The following is a 15,002-nucleotide window of genomic DNA, read 5'->3' on the forward strand; positions in this document are numbered from 1 at the left end:
CCCGCACTACCATCTTCCAGCTGACTGTCAGTGGACATGGTGGACACGGTTTTACCCTCCTGTGGGGAGCTTTGCCAGCTGGGGGTCCTTGAGCAGTACTCAGGAGCGCACCCGTGCCCAGAGCTGGGGGAGTCCCAGGAACGGCCCCCCTGCTCATCTAACATAGTTTAATTGCCTTGATGGTCCATGGAATTTCCCAACTAGAGAGGTTGTGATATGCAGAAAATCAGCAAGATTGCATTGCTAGGGAGCACGTTTGTGAAGCCAGCGTCTTCCACAGAAACTGTAATCGGCAAGGAGGTGCCATTGAGGGGAATCCGGGTGACGCGTTCATCATTTGGGAAGTAGCACTGCCGTGCAGAATGGCTTCTTTTTAGCCATCCTCCTAGTTCCGTGTGGAGCCCTCAGAATGGTGTTACTCTGGGCAGATTCCAACACAAACTGTGGACCAGAAAGGCAGAGGCCCCTTCCTCCCACCCCCATGGAAGCCGGACCACATGAGCTGGGCCACCTGTCCCGGCACTGGGTCGGTCCTGGGAGACCACCCGCCCCAGAAGAGACCAGGCCAGGTGGACAAGCACGTTGGTGACAGGCCAAGCGGCAGTGGGGCAGGTCTGTCGGTACCCCCTGGGAAGGTGGGGGGTGTTTGGCCGGAGTGAGACAGTTGTATCAGCTGCCTCTGGGTTGCCAAGAATGAAATGAACAAGAGAGAGAGGAAGCAGGAGGGGGCTGTCCGCTCAGCCATTCCAATTCCAGGCTCTTTTGCCTGCACCCAGGCAGAGTAGACCAAGCGCTGGCGGGGGTGACGGCTCGCCCTTTGCAAGATGGATGGGCACAATGGGGCCCTGGCAGGTGGAGGTGGCATGGCAGGCTGTGCCGAGGGCGACCACAGAGGCTGTCTCTGTGTGGCAACTTAAGGACCCCATGATTTATGGTTAGGCTGCTTGGAGCCTGATCAAATCTCAGCTCAGCCTGCTAGGTGTAAGCGAGGGAGAGGGGATGGGGAGCCTGGTCAGCCGAGAGCGAGCTCCCCACCACTGAGGAGGCCCGCAGGGGAGCCCCAGCCTGGCTTCCCCCCTGCTCGTGGCTGGCTCTTGTCCCGCACTCTTTCGCTGCTGTATTTCCTCTTCTTAGTATTGGAATTTTCTGATGAGAAAGGCACCACAGTTCTGACCTGAGGTCAAGGCAGGGTTCATCGCAGGTCCAGAAAGCTCCAGCTCAGACACCTACTCCAGCCAGAAATGCCCAGGGTTCTGTGCGGTCCAAGGGCTCCTTTGCCAGCCCTGCCACTGGCAACACTGGGCACAGGGAGCCCCTCCGCTGCTCACTGCAGACAGAGCAGCTCTCAGGTGGGAAGCAGGTCCTGGTGTGATTGGTATACATGATCTGAAATTGTGATGTTTCTCCACAGCACAAACATGAGTTCTTTTATTCATTCATCAAACATTTACTGACCGGCTAATAGGAACCAGACCGTGCTGCCTCCTGGGACTAATAAAGACTAATAATGCAGGTTTTTGTCCTCACAGAGCTGAAATGGCTAACTCAAATGCAGCAGCTTGGGAAGTGCAGTCCAAGTCCCTGCAAAGGGTGGGGAGAGAAGCCATTGCAGAGGCCGTGCTGGGGGGCAGGGCCCCAGGCGGAGAGGACAAAGGCCCGACAGGCAGAGGGAGCGCGCCCCGTTCCCGAAGCCGCAAAAAAATGAGCTCCGTGTGTCGGCCACATTCCCGAAGCTGCAAAAAAATGAGCTCGGTGTGCCCCAAAGTCTGAGAAGCTGAAGAGAAAGGGGAAGACGGGTTTCTTTATTCAGAAATGTTCCTCAGTCACCACTGCCACACTGCTGGTTACTGACACCAGACTGTGAGGAATCTCACTGTCAGTGCCACGGGGGGAGGACATTGCTTACCATGACTCAGTGTGGGCTCAGGGACAGTGTGTCAGGCCCAGCAGGACAGCACTCTGTCTATGCTGGGGAAGTCATGCAGACGTGCGGACATACAGACATGTGAACCCAAGTCAGCCCGGGCTGAACAGCGGGTCCCCCGGAAGAGGTGATTAGTGGAATAAGGATTACGTGTAGGGACAGAGGACGTCTCAGTCTGTACCTGTCTGTAGCATTTTAATGTTTGATCCTTGATGCCTGCAAATTTTAGGACATGTACGAAAAAGACGGAAAGCATGCCAGTGATTTTGCTATGGACATCAGACACAGCATTCAGGGCCACTATAGACGTGGGTATGTCTGGCCTGAGAGTAACGAAAGGGCTTCTTTTTTTTTTTTTTTGAGACAGAGTCTCACTCTGTCACCAGGCTGGAGTGCAGTGACTTGATCTCAGCTCACTGCAACCTCCACCTTCCGGGTTCAAGCGGTTTTCCTGCCTCAGCCTCCGGAGTAGCTGGGATCACAGTCACGTGCCACCAGGCCCAGCTGATTTTTATGTTTCTAGTAGAGATGGGGTTTCACCGTGTTGGCCAGGATGATCTCCATCTCTTGACCTCATGATCCGCCCACCTCAGCCTCCCAAAGTGCTGGATTAGAATTAATCATTTATAGAAAATCAGTATGTCTGCATTAATATATATATTTATGTTTACGTATCTTGCCTCTCTTGGCGAGTGGGGAATGCACTGTGCCCGGGGTGAAGGCCTGAGGTAGAAAGCTTGTCTTCCACTGCTCAGTGGATGTTCTGCTGAAGTCGTGAAGAACAGTGAGCTCTTGTGACCGGTAAACAGAAATCCCTACTTTGGTATTATTTTCCCAGGCACTACCAGTTTTATTGGCACCCACCATTGTGAAAACTGCAAATATAAACACCTCAGCACAGCCCTCCATCTACCTTCAGATGACTTCCCGGTAGCATCCTCATGTTATGGGAACAGACCACCGAAGGCTCACTCAGGAGCTATTTTCTTGTTGGAAACTTTCTTTGCTTTCCAGCACCCCTGCTCATAACAAGGGATAGACTTCTACCCAGTGGACATGAACCATGGCCCTGTAGCTCTGTGATTGTCTCTGTGCTCACATCAGAATGTGAGTGGTAGAGTGTTCGCATGAAATTGCTCACAGCTTGGCTCATCATCCTGCCTCCTTAAGCCTTCTCCATCAGGCATGGTGGTCTGTTAGCCTGGGCGTAATTCTTGTGTTCCTGCTTCTCCAAAAATAATCCTTAAAAACTTTGTTAAGGAGAATAAAGGAAGGGTCTCTTCCCATGACATCTTTTGCCAGAATATTCAGAGGAAGAAAGCCCGCCCTGGCTTTACGGGTACACCTTGCAGAAGGCAGGGCCTTGGCCAGGGGCTTCTCCTGGTCTCTGCCCCATTTTCGTATCTGTTTGCAAACCACATCTTTAGTTGCTCCAACAATGAATACATGCTTGCATCTTCCCACTTTGTGTTTGCTCTTCTCTTCCTCGCCTCCCTTTTCCCCATTAAAAAATATATAAATTCCTGAAATCCTGACACGCAGAAGAATCAAAATTGGCTTCAATGTGTGGTGAGGAAAGGGGGCTTGCTCAGAAAAAAAAATTCATATTCTTGCTCTTTCCTCTGCACCTGCTTTCTACTCTGGCCTTAACATGTCACCACCATAGTTTGATCTGGAGTAAACAAGCCCAGCAAGATGGAGCCTGTTGAGAAGGCAGCTTTGGCAGATTCGTGCTGCCGGCACCGTTCCGTTCTTCTGAGCCCCTAGTCTCTGCTGGGTCTTCCCACCAAGCCCTGCCACGCAGGGTGTGTGTGTCGCCTGCCGGGTCTTCCCACCAAGCCTGTGCCACGCAGCGTGTGTGTGTCGCCTGCTGGCTACCGTTCTGCATGTAGGGAGTTTCAAGTCTTATTTCCTCTTCTGTTTAACAAGGCCCTTGGTCTAAGTGTGCTTGTAATTTGGGCTAGTGAGCAGCAGCCAAGAGAGTGCACCCCAGTCCCCTTAACCAGTGAAGCGGGAGCTCCCAGGTTCCTGCCTGCAGGGAGGGTGGGGGCAGTTTGAGTTAGTGAAAATCTGTGTATTAAACAGATATGTAAATGACCCCTGCCGAGTGCTGAAAATGAAGGTATGAAAAGGCATCATCATCTGTGGTTCCCACCTGGCGCAATGACCATATCAAAACAGAGATCTGGCAGTATACGCCACAGAGTTGCCAGACTCCGATACAGAGATCTGGTAGTGTACGCCACGTAGTTGCCAGACTCCGAAACAGAGATCTGGTAGTATACGCCACAGAGTTGCCAAACTCCGATACAGAGATCTGGTAGTATACGCCACAGAGTTGCCAGACTCCGAGATCTGGTAGTATGCACCACAGGGTTGCCAGACTCCGATACAGAGATCAGGTAGTATATGCCACAGAGTTGCCAGACTCCGAAACAGAGATCTGGTAGTATACGCCACAGAGTTGCCAGACTCCGAAACAGAGATCTGGTAGTATACGCCACAGAGTTGCCAGAGACTCTGATACCAAGGGCACATCTAAGTTCTCCCACCCTGATTTCATGCCTGAAATTCAGAATTAGTAAGATTTGAGTCAGTGATGCTTCGTTACGCACTCATGAGACATGTTTGAGGAGCTTCGCTGTGAATGCGTGGGCTTCAATTTGACTTGTGAAACCTCTGGTTAAAACAAAGGAATGTGCCTTCACTCTCAGAACCGGGTACTTTTTCTGCGCAGCCCTGGCCCTCTGGGCTGAGTCTTTACATGGACAGCGGTCGATGTGTCTCAGTTTATTTGTCAAAACCTCCAGCTAAAGCCAGTTGTTGCTTGAAAACTGCCTGCTTAATTGGCCTCCTCAGCTCGGGGGAGCAGCTTGCAATCTGAGGCTGGCGCCCGGCTCCCTGACCACCCGCTCCCCATCACACTCAGCTCTCATTCCAGCAGCCCAGCCCATAACCCGCCTCATCAGTGTATTGATGTGAGGCAGAAACACCTCATTATAAGAGCACCCCTGAGAAATGGCGGGGTCAGGGGCTTCTGGGCTGCATAACCAGCGGATTCCCTCTGCAAAATCACTCCTGCCTCAGTGGCAAAGGGCCAGCCATGCAGGGCTGCACCAGAGAGTCGTTCTCTTCTTGATCCTCAGACAACCAGTTCTTAAAATTCCTGTCCTCTGTCCTTGGATGGCCTTCGTCCTCTGGAGAGGAGCATGCTGGGAGCTGGCGGAACACATGCCTCACTCTGTGGATGCAGTGTCTGTCACTGATCAGTTTCTAGATATTGATCCTAGAAACCCATGCTCTGTGGGTCCCTCTCCAAGAAACACAGCGTCCATGATTTGTACATTGTACTGCAGTTTCAGACTGCTTTCACGTGTGTGGTTTCATCTCTGATTCCACGACCTGAGCACAGATTTTTTTTTTTTTTTTGAGATGTAGTCTTGCTCTGTCACCCATGCTGGAATAGAGTGGTGCAGTCTCCGCTCACTACAACCTCCACCTCCCGGGTTCCAGCAGTTCTCCTGCCTCAGCCTCCCGAGTAGCTGGGACTACAGGCACGTGCCACCACACCTGGCTAATTTTTGTATTTTTTAGTAGAGACAGGGTTGCACCATATTGGCCAGGCTGGTCTCAAACTCCTGACTTCATGATCTGCCTGCGTCAGCCTCCCAAAGTGCTGAGATTATAGACATGAGCCTCTGTGCTCAGCTGGGCACAAATACCCAGTGCTCGGCACCCAGTAGGCCCTCACAACTGTGGCGAGCCATGGCCGTATGGCTGTGATTGTGCTGGCAGCACACAGTAGGTCCTCACGACTGTGGCGAGCCATGGCCGTGTGTCTGTGATTGTGTGGACAGGCACAGAATGGCCTGAAGCGTGGGAAGGTCGCCTGCCTGACAGCGGCTTTAGCACGAGGAAACCTCCCACTTGGGGCCTGCCCCTGAAGGTGAATCGGGCCAGTGGGAAGCGCCTGCTCAAGTGGGACTGTACATACAAACCACTGGGATCTACTGCCTCACACACGATTGCTTTTCAATATTTTGTAAGTCCAAGCAAACCCCCAAGAAAAGCTTGAGCGGGGCCGGGTCTGCACCAACAGGCTGGTTTCAAGTGAGTGCTGGTTGGTGCTGGTTGGATGTGCTCCAGTGTGGAGGGCAGAGGGAGGGAGTGGGCCGCCTGGAGAGGAGTAGGGTGCAGGCAGGGGCTGCAGGACGCTCCCCAGCAGGCGGCCCAGCGGTGTGAAAGAATGTCTGGGAGCTGCTTTCCTCTGGGCGTTTGTGGGATCCCTCCCCTTAGCCAAGGCGCTGCTGCAGCTGTTTTTCAAAGGAAAACTGGGCTTGAGAGGAGGAAATAATTGAGGTCCAAGAAGTCCATGCCCTCATTTGTTCACGCACCACGAGAAGCTTGAGGCATCTGCAGGATGCTGCACTCACTGCCTCTCCTCTGTCTCTTTCTCTCCAGTCGTGCCAGGCGGACCTCGTGAAGGACAACGGCCACAAGTACTTCCTGTCGGTCCTGGCGGACCCCTACATGCCAGTAAGGACCGGGCAGCACCCTCTCCACGGGCCTGGGACTCAGCACTCGCCTCTGCCCACATGGCGCACTGCGGTGGGGCCTTTGGACGGGGGCTACAGGAGGAAGGTCAGGGGTCACGGCAGGTGCCACGTCCGCGGGGTCAGCAACTGCTTCACGTTAGACATGGCCCTTTGCTCAGCACCATGAGTGCCGCTGTTGTTTCGGGTCTGTCTCTAAATAAGAGCGCAGTTAACCCCAACACATGGATTGTTTTGGTTTATTTGAGTCTGTTTTCACTGGCACTTCTTTGCAAAATAGTCAGATCCACTCTCCCTGCTGTCCACTGCGTTATACGAGAAACGCTCGCACATCTCTAATGTGATGCTTCCGGCGCCTAGGAAGGTCTTGGAACACAACAAGATATGGAAGCACCTCGTTTCAGGAAGGAAGGGAGAGAGGAAAGGAAGGAAAGAAGGTTGTTCGAAAGTTTACATTTTCAGTATATTTTATTGTATTACATTGTTTAAAAATTAGTAATCCATGAATAGGGTATACAGTTATTCTGTAAATGTTTCATAATGTTGTATTTCTAGCTCCCAGCTTAGTAATGAGAACAAAATAGATATAGCCTAAATAATTGTTTACCATAACTTAATATTGCCAGAATAGTTAAGTACATTAGCTAGTTTACACAGTGGTAGGTAGCTTTGGCTGTATAAAGGACCTTTTTTATGTCATTTCACCCCCTAGTTGGTTTTCTAAGCTAAATGATTTTTTAAAACACACAAAACAAACAGGACTGTGTTCCAAAAGGTAAATAGTACATGCACTTTGTGTTGTATTGAAACATCATCACAGGCAGTTAAAGTTTATACTTTATGTCAGTTTTGGAAACCATCACTTCCCATTCTTCAGAATAAGGAAGAAAGCAAATCCCACATGAAGAAGTGAGGAAGAATGCCCACTGGTGACTTGGGCACGAGAGTGAGCTAAGCTAACAAGAATGGCCCCACCTCAGCCACCAGCCTGTGGAAGTTTTGAGGAGACAGCCATGTTTGAAAGAATGAAAAGGAGGCTGGGTACAGTGGCTCATGCCTGTAATCCCAGCACTTTGGGAGGCCAAGGCTGGTGGACTGCTTGAGCTCAGGAGTTCGAGACCAGCCTGAGCAGCATGGTGAAACCCCATCTCTACCAAAACTACAAAAAATTAGCCGGGTGTTGTGGCGCACGCCTGTGGTCTCGGCTACTCAGGAGGCTAAAGTGGGAGGATCGCCTGAGCCCGGGGAAGTCAAGGCTGCAATGAGCTGTGATTGTACAACTGTACTCCAGCCTGAGCAACAGAGTGAGACCCTGTCTCCACTAAGTAAATAATATAAATATTCTTAAATGACTAACTGGAAAGAATTTGGTGTGATTCTGTCAAACCGTCAACCATTGTTTTGTTTCTTCAGCGCTTTGTGCCTGTTACGAGAAAATATTCAGAGCTTCCTACTCATCCTCAGAAGTGATTGATTTTTCTAAACTCATAAGCAGATCTGAAAAAAACAAATTGAAGCTGTAAAAAAGAAAAGACATGCACTGTTGTTGAAAACTCGGGAGATGAATTAAATCACAGAACAGACAGCCAAGAAGAGGGTTCTTGAAGGAGCCACCTGGAGCGCTGTCCGTGAAGCTGAGCGAGAAGATATGAAAGCCAGGCTAAGAGCCGGGCTGGGAACGCTCACCATGTAGCCAGCATGGTTCAGAACGAGAGAGGAGGATAAGTGGAGAAGCGGTTTTTGGTTAGATAGTGACTATGAATTTTCCAGATTTGAAGAAAGGAGAGTTCCAGTTTTAAAAGCAGGATGAATCCTGAGAAGGTTAAAGAGAAGCAAATTCATACACAGGCACATCATAATGAAAACAGCAGATATCAAAGGCATAAAGACAAACCTTAAAAGTTCCCAGAACAAACGTCAGCAAAGGAGGAAACAGCACTGGCCCTGACAGTGGACCTCTGGTCAGCAGCGGCTCTCGGCAGGGGACAGGGGAGCCCCCGGCGTGAGAGGAAAGCAGCTGTGGTCGGGTCACCCGCACCCGGCTCAGTCACCACTCAGGAATGGGGGTGCAGTAAGCAGCGTTGAGACACCAACAGTTTACTCCTTCCGAACCCCACAGACGATGGCTAGAAAGACCGCATGTCAGCGAGCAGGAAACAGAACCGGGAGGGAAAAGCAAGATGCAGGACACAGCAAAAAGCCAAGAAGTTGGCAAACGTGTTGGCGCATCTAAAGCTTTGCAAAAGTGAAGAATACTCATGGTGAATTGGAGGGTCAAACAAGAGGAGGAATTGGGTACCTTGGGAGCCCTGCAGTAATCCAAGATTATTGGATTATTGGTCTAGCGTAGGAGGCACTAGACCGTGCAGTGTGCACATAAAAAACTGAGGCACCACTAAAAACGTGCAAATAGACTGTGGTTTCCAGGTCAGCAGAGGCTCAGAGGAAAGGAGAGAATGAAAATGAGTCACAGTAGAAGAGCAGAAAGAGGAAAACAGTGAAACGCAGTTAGAGGGCTGGCTCCGTGCCTTCTGCTGCCAGAGCCCCTGATTGCAGGACCGTGTGCTCAGAGTGCTGGGCGTGCTGGGGAGGTGAGGTCTGGGTGCTTCATACCGACAGCCATGGCTGGCCTGTGACAGATGAGACAGCCACCAGGTCTGTGCCCGTCCTGCAGTGTTAGGCCTTCCAAGGAGTAGTCTCTTCACTCTGGGAGGGGAGCCCAGAACTCTCAGGCCTTTGAAAATGGCTTTTCATTTTTGTAGCGTCCACTCAAAATCCAGCAGTAAAGCTGGCTCTCGTGACTTTAATTACGCACCACGCATATCGTGAAGACTCAGAAAGGATCACGCTGTTGTGCTTTGGGAATGAGAGTTTCCGTTGGGGGGAGACAACCGAGACTGGCTTTTGTTTTCCAGGCTGAACACAGGACCATGACAGCTTTCATTCTCGCCGTGATCGTCAACAGCTATAACACGGGGCAGGTGAGCACCCGGCCACCCCCAGCCCCAGGGCCCACCCTTGACATTGCAGAGGAACTGGGCCCACTGGGAAACGTGGGGCCACGTGGGGGCGGGGGGGTGTCCAGCAGAGGCTCGGGCCCTTCATCTAGCCAGCCATTTGCAGGGTGAATATGAATCAGGAATTTACAATGGGGAAAATTGAGCATATCAAGGCTTCCTGAGAACGGGTGGCCGCCACCGTCCCGCACAGGCACCCACCACGTGCCCGCCATTGGCAGGCAGAGGCCCACCTGTCTGTGGTCCTACCTCTGCAGGAAGCCTGCCTTCAGGGAAACCTCATTGCCATCTGCCTGGAGCAGCTCAACGACCCGCACCCCTTGCTGCGCCAGTGGGTGGCCATCTGCCTCGGCAGGATCTGGCAGAACTTCGACTCGGCGAGGTGGTGCGGCGTGAGGGACAGCGCTCACGAGAAGCTCTACAGCCTCCTCTCCGACCCCATTCCCGAGGTGAGTCAGGCGGGGGCTCAGAGCCCAGTCGTCCTGGCTGCCGACGGCGGGAGCTCCCGGGGGGTAAGGCAGAGGTCTGCTCGCGTGCAGGTGTGGCCGGCCCATGTCCAGGAACTTCAGGGCTGCGCACTAATAAGAGTAGGACAGTGGAACCTTGGTGAGAAGAGAGCCATGCCACTGGGGACTTTGCACCCGGGCCCAGAGTGCACTCCCGGGGACAGTGGCACAGCTGCAAGCGGGGGTCCCGGAGGGCACCTCAAAGGCAGGGGTCACGTGCTCGCTCTCTGGGTGCCGCTCTGCATCCTCACTGGCCTGCAAGGCAAAGACTACTAGATCTCCATTTTACGGGGAAGGAGACAGGCCAGTGGCTCGTGCCCGTGCAACTGGGGAAGGTGCGGGGCGCTGCCCACAGAATGGCCGCAGGCTGAAATTCTGGGAGTTGCGTGCACCATTGCCTTCACTCTTCCCACCGGCCTATGCAGGGTACAGGGTGGTGTTCATTTTTAGAGCTGAGGAAGCAGGTCAGGGACGGTCACTTCTCCCCAGGACCACATAGTGTCGGAGGCAGGGCTAAACCAGGGTCCCCGAACCCCAGGACCACATGGTGTCGGAGGCAGAGCTAAGCCGGGGTCCCAGAACCCCAGGGCCACATGGTGTCGCTCCCCTGGCTGAGCCCTGTGTGCTTGGTGCACTCCGGGACCCCCACGCCCCTCTGCCTCCAGGAGTGCCTGCACCTTCCCCTCCTTCCACCCTCCCATGCTCTGTGGCCCCTCCCAGCCCCCTCCTCTAACTCCTGCCTTGTTCATCAGCACATTCCCTGGCGCCTGGTTTGGTCTTTCAGTTCCCGGGGCAATGCAGCTCCCGCCTCTGCAGCCTGACCGTCCACCCCTGGAGCTGGGCGGCTGCCCCTGCTGCTCCCTACCTCCTTCCCTGTTGCCACTCTGGCAGTGCGAGGAGAGCCTTGGGCCTGGAGAGCTGTTCAGCAAGCACCTGTGGGGTTGGATTCACCCGCACACAGCCCTGGCAGAAAGGCAAGCTGCAGCATGGCCCAGCGTGGGACATGCGTGTGACCCCCTGCTGCCTTGCAGGTCCGCTGCGCGGCGGTCTTTGCCCTTGGCACGTTCGTGGGCAACTCTGCAGAAAGGACGGACCACTCCACCACCATCGACCACAACGTGGCCATGATGCTGGCCCAGCTGGTCAGCGACGGGAGCCCCATGGTCCGGAAGGTGCGTGAACCCCCAGCCCAGCAGCAGCAGGGCGCCCGGGCCAGAACCCGTGACCCCTGGGGCGAAGCCCGCGTGGGCCTGACCGCAGCAGGGAGCACTCAGTTTCCACTGTGTATCATTTCGAGAGCAGATCTTTACATGTTTCATTCTCTCCAAAATGCGTTTCTTTACCAGACACCCGTGTGTTTGCTTCATTTAAAGGCATTTAGTTGGTTGCGCCTCCCGGCAGCTTGTGTAGTAGTCTCCTTCCTGCCTGGGAGCAACACACACAGGCACCACTGCGATTCCAAAGAGACGCAGCCGCCTACAGATGGCGGGAAGGTTTGTGTACTGGGTCCCCCCCACACCCCCTGTATGTCAGCAACTGAACAAAACAGTTTTTTTGTTTTGTTTTGTTTTGTGTTTTTGAGACAGAGTCTCGCTCTGTCACCCAGGCTGGAGTGCAGTGGCGCCATCTCGGCTCACTGCAAGCTCCACCTGCCAGGTTCACGCCATTCTCCTGCCTCAGCCTCCCGAGTAGCTGGGACTACAGGTGCCCACCACCACGCCTGGCTAATTTTTTGTATTTTTAGTAGAGACGAGGTTTCACCATGTTAGCCAGGATGGTCTCGATCTCCTGGTCTCCTGATCCGCCCGCCTCGACCTCCCAAGCGCTGGGATTACAGGCGTGAGTGGCCGTGCCCGGCCAAAACAGTTTTATAAACTTGAAAACTTACTCACCTGTTTAAATGTAGGAACATCTCTGATGATTGTCCAAGGTTTCCCATCCCTAGAAAAAGTTGGTTCCACATACCCTCAAATTCCCCCACCCACCCCAGCGCAAAAGGGGTGTTTAGCAAGACACTGGTTTCCCGACCTCCTTTGCTGGTGAGATCGAAGGCTGCTCTTGCAGAGAACTCATCCGACAGCCGGAGCACAGAGCTGCTTTCTGGGCGGAGAGTCTGTGTCTCCCCTCGCGCGTCCCTGTGCTGGCTGAGTGTGACTCTCTCTTGGAGATGGGCTCTATCAGGAGACGGGCTGTGGACCAGGGGCTGGGGGTTGTTTGCTGGGAGAGCAGATGCCGCCGCTTTACTTGGGAGGGACGTGATCTGGCCAGGTTTCCCTCAGACAGACGAAGTGTGGAGAGGCAAGTTCTTCGTGTGTTCCCTTCTAGAATTAGCCCAAGTCATTAGGATGCTAGATTTTCTACTGAAATCTTGAAAAGATGAAGTAAGATTCTGGCGAGCCTTTTCTGTGGGTTCTGACTTTGTTATCTTCACGTTCTCCTCATGGCCGGGTTTCTGAACCTGGCTTCTCTCAGCCCCTGCCGAATTCTTTTTCCCACATCAAATCACCTTTAGTGGACATCACTGATCAAAGCAGCGAATCAGCGGTTTGTCTGTTAAAATTCTTTTTAAAGTAAGGAAAGCTTTGTTTCTTCTTTACAAAAACAATGTGAAAATAGAGAGGATGTTAGCTGTGAGGCGTTCCCCAAGAGCCCTCTTGTAGCTGGGTGTCTGTCCCGGGTTGCGTCCCGTGGCGTGGTCCTGGCTGCTGGGGCACTAAGATGGAGCTCACCCTCCACTGGGAGTGGTTCGGCATCCACCAGCCTGCATGGCCACCTGCTAAACCTGCATCCTGGAGATGTGGCCTGCGAGGACACCGTGGGGTTCAGAGGAGGTGCTGCCGACCGGGAAACGGCTGGCTCGGGGACACTGGCAGGGTGTGTGGAGGGGGATGACAGCCCCTGCCCTCCAGGAGCATGCAGTCTAATCAAAGAGACAGATGCAGATGCAGTCATTACACCAGAGCCTTGTGGAGAAGTGCTGCCTGGAGTGCTCTGGAGCTCCTGAGAGCTGTGCCTGTGCTTGCATCTGAGCGGGAAGGGGGTAGGCAGAGGCTTTTGTGGAGGGGCAGCTCTTACCTGGTTATGGAGGGTGAGTCATACATCACCCAGGAGGGGCTGGATAAGTGGGAGGAGCGTGTGCGGAGGCCTAAGCATGGGGAAGATGGAGAGGCTCAGGGCCACCCCTCTTCTCAGTGGCCAGAGGTTCAGGCGTGGGGAAGATGGAGGGGCTAAGGGCCACCTTCCTTCCATGTGGCCGGACCATTGAGCAGGCAGGAGGGGCAGTGGGGTGAGGCTGAAGGCAGGAGCTGTGAGTGCCAGGCTCCAGCTGTCAAGAATGTGCCTTCAATAAGTGCTCTATTCTTACAAATCTAACAGGGTTCACTCTTGCAGCAAGTATTTTTCTGGTGTCTGCCCCACGCTGGGTACCACATCAGGCACTTGAGATGCTTCCCGGCTTCATGGGGGTTTGCATTCTAGCAGGAGAAGCAGCAAACAGAGCTGTTAACCTCAGCTGGCAGAGTGATGTCTGGAGTGGGGAAGGTTAGTGAGGAGTCAGAGAAAGACACCATCACTCACATGTGACCAGGAGGCCTCCCCAAGCAGGCTACACTGGCGCGCAGACTCCGGGGGTGCACTGCTTCTGGGGTGTGCCAACTCAGGGTGTGCCGACTCGGGGGGTGTGCCGACTCGGGGTGTGCCGACTCGGGGGGTGTGCCGACTCAGGGTACACCGACTCTGGGGTGTGTCGACTCAGGAGGTGCACCAACTCGAGTGCACCGACTCGGGGTGCGCCGACTCGGGGTGCACCGACTCCAGGGGTGCACCGACTCTGGGGTGTGCTGACTCAGGTGGTACACAGACTGTGGAGAGTGCCAACTCAGGTGGTGCACCGACTCCAGGGGTACAGTGACTCAGGATGCACGGACTGTGGGGTGTGCCAACTCGGGGTGCACTGACTCGGGGGGTGCACTGACTCTGGGGTGTGCCAACTCGGGGAGTGGCCGACTCAGGGGGTGCACCGACTCCAGTGGTGCACCAACTCTGGGGTGGCCGACTCAGGGGGTGCACCAGCTCTGGGGGTGCCAGCTCCGGTGGTGCGCCTCCGTCTTCGTCATGGAGTCCTGCCACATCACAGCTGGTTTTCTCTCCTGTTTGCCAACCACCATGAGTGGGCACGGTGCTCTGCAGGGGACTTGGGCATGGGCACAAGCAGCAAGGAGCCTGGCAGGTATGGAGCCGGCCCCCTTCTCACAGCCTGTCCTCAGGGCCTGTCCTGAGCCCGCTGTAGGGCTGGGGTCGGGGAGCAGACCTGGCTGAGCATCTCCTGCCGCCCTCTGGGGAGGGAGAGAGGAGGGTGTTACTGCTGCTTTTCCAAAGAAGCAATGTGTACTGGATACCAAAAAGGTGACATTCATCCTCCTTTTTGATAATAATAAAAGTGTCCTCTCCTGTGTGGGGTGACCGTGACAGCCAAGTAGGTTTTGTTTGTTGTCTTGTTTGATGAGCTTACTTGACAAAATTTAAAAGTCAGCAAATTCAGCTTAGCCCCCCAAATTATTTTGAACTTCAGCTTGTCTGTGAAGCACAAAACCTGCCGTCAGCAGCCACTCCTCCCTTGTCGAGAAGGGCCAGGCCAGGAGTGTGGGGCTAGATCCCGCAGTGTCACCCCAGTCTCTGCGGGGCCGGGCTGGGCAGGAGCCGCACCGCACACAGGGACGGGCCCAGCAGGGCTTGGATCAGGGCTTACTCCCTGTCATGGCCTCAGGAGGAAATAGGGACTGTTTGGATACTATTTTATTTTATTTGTTTTATTTTATTTTGAAACAGAGTCTCTGTCACCCGGATTGGAATACAGTGGCACAATCTCGGCTCACTGCAACCTCTGCCTCCTGGGCTCAAGCGATCCTCCCACCTCAGCCTCCTGAGTAGCTGGAACCACAGGCGTGTGCCACCATGCTAGGCTAATGTTTTTCTTTTTTGTAGAGATGGGGTCTCGCTGTGT

The 15,002-nt window shown here is 53.8% G+C and overlaps 1 protein-coding gene across 1 annotated transcript in view; it reads left to right on the forward strand.

Moving 5' to 3' along the window:
• RPTOR (regulatory associated protein of MTOR, complex 1) overlaps positions 1–15,002 on the forward strand; it is a 400,798-nt gene that overhangs the window by 312,205 nt on the left and 73,591 nt on the right. The window contains exons 17-20 of the mRNA XM_011933231.1: positions 6,386–6,460; positions 9,393–9,458; positions 9,752–9,943; positions 11,032–11,172. Of these exons, the coding sequence (XP_011788621.1) occupies positions 6,386–6,460; positions 9,393–9,458; positions 9,752–9,943; positions 11,032–11,172 (474 nt within the window). The remainder of the gene's footprint in view (positions 1–6,385; positions 6,461–9,392; positions 9,459–9,751; positions 9,944–11,031; positions 11,173–15,002) is intronic.

The sequence above is a fragment of the Colobus angolensis genome, unplaced genomic scaffold (genome assembly GCF_000951035.1).
Source record: "Colobus angolensis palliatus isolate OR3802 unplaced genomic scaffold, Cang.pa_1.0 Scaffold1, whole genome shotgun sequence".
Classification (NCBI taxonomy): domain Eukaryota; kingdom Metazoa; phylum Chordata; class Mammalia; order Primates; family Cercopithecidae; genus Colobus; species Colobus angolensis.